Genomic DNA, 5,611 nt, shown 5'->3' on the forward strand with positions numbered 1-5,611 from the left:
CAAAGTGGATGTACAAATATCATTTCTCATAGCAGTAATACGCTTCTTGATGTTCTCGTGAAATTTATTTTCTTGGATATATCATTATCCTTTCCAAAATTGCAAGAGAAGGGATCAACACAATGGGAGATAAAATCGATTTAGTGGTAAAAGTTGGTTCAACAAATGTGCTCCATTTTATTTGTAAAATTGGTATGTTGTTCATATTACCAGGTTACCAAAAGCACTCATTTGTGACCAACTTCAAAACGATTAGTGGTTACCAAAAGACCTTTCGCAAATTGCCGGTAAAAAAACTCAAGAGATTGTAAAATTCAAATATGTTGTTATTATTGGCCGAGAAAAGACCCCAGACATTGAGTGAGAGCTTTTTTGCCAAAAAATAAATTGTTGGGTTTTAAGAGGGCTTAGATGCCACAAATTTGGTTAGGAATCAACTTTATTTCTTAAATTCAATATATATTACACTTCATTCTTCTCATCTTTCTTCCTTTCTCATTTCTATCTTCTCTCTAAACTTTTTCTTAACATGATAGTATACGTAAAGTCTCAATCTATGTATGATCAAGGAGAACTAAAATCCCGGTACTCCATGGCATTATCTCATCCAAAAAATTTAATGGCTTTGAAAAATTGTTTTTGAATCATTTTGACAAAGTTGCTGTAAAATTGAGGAAGCTAACATGCATATCTATGTAAAGCGAGAATACAAAATACCAAGAACCTCCCCTAATAGGTGTGGGAGCAGGACCCCAGATATCAAAATTCACAAGATTAAATGACGAAGCATAGAAGTACTTTTACTAAAAGATAAGACTAGTTGTTTAGCAGTTTGACAAACGGTGCAATCAAAAGACACTAGAGGATGCAATTTGCCAATAGAACTAGGGCAAGACAAAGTTGAATGGAAGATTATGTAAATGTTGTATCTCAATCTCTTGAACCTAGTATTAAACAGTTTCTTGAGTAGGAAACATTTGAAAATACTTGAAAAATAAGTTTTAGTTTGTGCTATTTAAATGTTATGCATCGATAATATTAATTCCTAGTTAAATTACTGACACGGTAGTAAATGCAGCACAAGAATCCACATTAGTAAAAATTTGAATCCTAAATTCTTAAAGATTTGTTTGAAAGTTGGGAGAGAAATAGAATAAAAGACTTTAGAGAAAAGAAGGTGAAGAAAAATATAGGGGAGCCTCTCACTTTTTTAGAAGAGTGTGTTTTTAAAGGGATTAGATTCATTTTTTTACTAAATAAAGGGGATGGGATAAAAAATAAATCTCATAAAAGGTGAAAATATGCACTTGAACAACCATGGTTCTTTTCGTTACATTCCTACTCAATAATTTTTTGTTACATCTGTCCAAATTGGTGGTGTTGATTCCTGTTGCTAGGACTCAGCTGTGTTATTTAGACGATGTTTATTTCCCCATTAAGGTGCAAACAAGTCCATTGGATGGCAAACAATTCTCTTTTTGTTTGCCTCAGTTCCATTCAACATTATGTCACTAACCTACTAAATTGTACTTTTTTACATGACAATATTATATTGGAAACACAAATAAAACAAAAACTGAAAGTATTTTCTATATTACTACAACTTACACACTATTTGTTATTACTGTACATTATAAGATGTTTGTTTAGCTACTGCTAGTATTTTCTGTATTACATATACAACTTACACGCCATTTACTATTACTGTTACTGTACATTTACAAACTAATATGTAGGACTTCATGCAAGCACGGTATACCAAATTTTTTTGGTCGGCCTGTTAACAAACTAAACTATAAAATGAAAGATAACAAAAAGAACACAAGTAAACACAATATGAACATCTTAGACCCATAGTCATATAACCTGGGTCTTGCACTCTTGAAGCCAGTATTGAAGTCTGAAGAGCCATTAATATTGAGCTCTTCATCTGGTGTTGCAGCTGAATATGCTCTTGCAATCTGCAAAAACATTATAAATGTTACATACAACCAATCATGTATATGTGCTTATGTTTAAACTATTTTTATATCAAAAGATAAAATAAAGCAAATCATTAATTATAAAAAAAATTCATAAGCTATGCTAGAGTTTATGGAATAATGAAAATAATAGAAATATGCTGGAAACAACTTACAAGCTAAAAACAACTTATGAAAGTCTCACATTTGTTAATATATATATATATATATATATATATATATATATATATATATATATGAACTCAAGTAAACCAATCCAAACAGAGTCTAAAGAGATTTCAAAAATTGGAGAACAAGCTTACCATTTAAAAGGCATTGATGAGAGATTCAACTAGTTTGTCCCACTAATCCACTAGCAGTTCCACCCCAATCTGTTGGCTTACTTATCAAATCCTCTAGTTCAAGATAGATATTAGAGTCATTCACATCCATTTCTTCATCAACAACCGAATTTTCCCCCAAAAGCTTCTCTGACATAACATGATATGCAGAATTCGCATCTTGAACACTTTGTCTAGAACCACCACAAGCCCTCAAGTCATGTAAAGAGCTACCCAGCCCATCTTCCATGGGAGTGGAAACAGGTGGTTCCATTCTACCAGTGTTCATATTTTCAGGAAAAAGTCCATTCAATTCAGATTGCAAAGTAGCAAATTGTTCACGACCCTGACACCTATAATCAACACTAGTACCTTGTGTTCCAAGCAATCTAGGTCTTTTAACCATGTCTATATTACCATCAACTTCTCCTTTTCGCTTTATCTTTTGGATTATCTGCTCCATAAACAATGGCCTTTTGGCCATTTTGGTGAGGAAAAATAGCATCTGATATTGCTTTGATTCCGCACGCCGAACTCGCTCCTGAACATTTGTGAGTTGAATATTTGAATTCTCTTGTTGTTGCCTTAGCTTCAGAATTTCCAATTTCAACATGTTCTGATCTTTTTTCAGTTTCTCCACTTCAGATTCAACGCAAGGATTCATCAAATTGAATCCTCCTTGATGCAGTTTGTTATACTTGCTTCTCCTTCTTATGTTCTTCAACAAATGCTTTTTCCCTGCTTGAAATCCTTCATTTGCAAACTCCCAACGGTCTGAATCAACCTTCCTAAACCCCTGCATGTGACAGATTCATAAAATTCAACTCAGAATATGTTTGTATTAAATTTTAAGAGAGACAAAGTGATTTTAAAAATATAGAATTGATTTAAAGTTGTTTGAATGTTCTCAAGCAAAATCTAAGAGCTTTTACCTCTTGATTTTTAGTCTCCATCTATTTTTGTGGTTACAAAGAACAAAACTGATTTTGGTTCAATTGTTTGTAGTTAAAAGTGAGTTTAATATTCAAACAAAATTAGATGATAAATTTGAGTGTAAAAATCCAGAATAGAGTCAGAATAAATTCAAATTGCGAATTGCAAAGATATCTTGAAGTCTTCAGTTTTTTCATATTTTTTTATAAGGAGACAAAAATTGATTTTGATTGAAATGATTCCAGCTAAGTTCAAATTTAATGTAAAATAATTAAATGCATTCCTATAAAGTGAGTTCATGTAAAATAAGTTGAAGAATAAATTTAAATATAAAAAGCAATTTTAGAATTAAAAGCTCAAATTTTTAGCTTCAACTTAAAATCAAAATCAGGCAAAATCATTCTAATCGAGAACAACAAACATGTCAAAAATCAATTCAACATCTGTAAAAGAGGAACCAGACATTCATAGCTCCCTATAAATATGGATCATTTTATGTTAAATCAACTTTTTAACAAAATTAATTTTTGAACAAAACAGTGATGCCAAGATTATAAATATGTATGCAATGATAACATATGAAGATACAGAGAATTACGATTATTAATAGGATTGTGAGAATTTTTTTGACTTACATAGGTGTTGAGCTGGCGAATGAAGCTAGAAAAATTATTATGCTTAAAGTACTTAGGAAGAAGAATTTTGGAGAATTCATGAGAATCCCAAACAACAAAACTATCACGAGAAGCACTCCATGAAACAATCGGGTCAGTTTCCAGATCCTCCACCATTTCAAAAGTCTTCTTGAGAAACGGTGGTGGACCAACCTCATGTAGCCCTTCCATTGGTTTTGGAAACCTGAGTGAAGATGAAGCGTGAGCAGCACCGTCGTCTTCTTCAAGAACTTCTTCTTTGATATGAATTGCGTGAGAAGCTGTAGCACCTTCTTCTTCTTCTTCGGTTAGTACTGATTCTTTTCTTTCGGTTGAAACGTCGTCGTAGGTGTAAGAGCTGGAATTTGCACTGTCATTGAATAACTCTGGTTTTATTGATGGGATTAGACGAGAATTGTAGCCACCGATTTCACCGTCGTAACCACCGTGTGCTACCGCCATTTTATTTCTTTGTTTATTGGGTTATTCGGCGTTACTCTGTTTTGCCGCTTGAGTGAGTGTGTCTTTACTTAGCAATGAATGTCTTTGGGGGAAGAAAGTGTTGCACGTTCTATCTGGTATCTATTTATAGATGATAATTGATTTTAAGAATGGTGCCAATGAAAATGAGCAATTTGTTGGTGGGGTTAAAGATAGTTCATGGATACCACTTAAAAATATGCTTATGTGGCTAATGTGTATTGGTTGGACCATTCTTCCATAAGTACCTTAGTTGTCACCAAAAGAAAAAGCAAAAGAGACTGGCACAACGAAGCAGGTGAGAACAGTGTATGTGTATCTTTGCACCGGTCCATTTTTGGTAAAATAAGACCAATAGCCACGTTTCATATTTTCTTCTGACATTTGTAGTTTTGTGTGGATATAGATTTTGCTTATCTCATTTTCTCAAGTACATTTAGGACGTGTAACATCTAAGATGAGGTTATGACACGTCAATTTTTTTCTCCCACGGTCTAGGCAAACGGACAACATCCACGTGCCATGTGCGCAAAGGAACGAGGTGTGAACTCAAAAATACCGTAAAGATTTATACACACGATTGTTAGCATGAGCTATAAGCCTATAAACTAATTAATTAAAGCACCGTTTTGATTTTGATAAAGATAATGTTATGTGTGTACGGTTGCCGAACAAAAAAGGGATGACGATCAACAATGGATGTGTTTAGTTGCATGTCTTCCTTTTCATCGAAAAAAAAATAAGAGAATAGAATACAAATAAACGGTGGTTGTTTGCGGCTACAAGGCTGCTACGACGTTAGAAGCATGACTAACTATGGGTCCTGTTTGAGTATGAGTTTACATGACAGAGTTTGCAACATTCACATAACGGGGTAGAACAAAACGTGCCTCTAAATTTGCATTTTAAATCTTGTGGTTGAGTCTCATCCCTGCTGCTCAATGTAACCGAATTGCCGAATTAGGAATAAATTAGATTTAGTTAATTAATGTGATCTTACGACAAAGTAACATAAGAGTCGTTGGATGACGGGAGAATTTTTTTATTTTTATTACTTCCTCCGTCACAAATTGTAAGACGTTTTGGTCATTTCACACGTATTAAAAAATGTAATTAATATTGCGTGGGGAAGAGAAATTATGAGTTGTTTTACAAAATTATCCTTAATAAATGGTATGAAAATGATAAATGAAATAATTGAAAGAAGAGAAAGTAATTAATAGTTAATGATATAATAAGAAAA

General features: G+C 33.1%; 1 protein-coding gene across 1 annotated transcript; it reads right to left on the reverse strand.

Moving 5' to 3' along the window:
• Positions 1–1,565: 1,565 nt before the first annotated feature.
• LOC112421265 (heat stress transcription factor A-9) lies at positions 1,566–4,521 on the reverse strand. The gene is made up of 3 exons (XM_024782179.2): positions 3,871–4,521; positions 2,285–3,098; positions 1,566–1,961 (listed from the first exon to the last, which is right to left on the reverse strand). Exons 1-2 carry the CDS (start codon positions 4,348–4,350, stop codon positions 2,310–2,312), a joined length of 1,269 nt encoding a protein of 422 aa, XP_024637947.1. The 5' UTR covers positions 4,351–4,521; the 3' UTR covers positions 1,566–1,961; positions 2,285–2,309.
• Between the last annotated feature and the right edge of the window lie 1,090 nt (positions 4,522–5,611).

The sequence above is a fragment of the Medicago truncatula genome, chromosome 4 (assembly GCF_003473485.1).
Source record: "Medicago truncatula cultivar Jemalong A17 chromosome 4, MtrunA17r5.0-ANR, whole genome shotgun sequence".
Lineage (NCBI taxonomy): Eukaryota > Viridiplantae > Streptophyta > Magnoliopsida > Fabales > Fabaceae > Medicago > Medicago truncatula.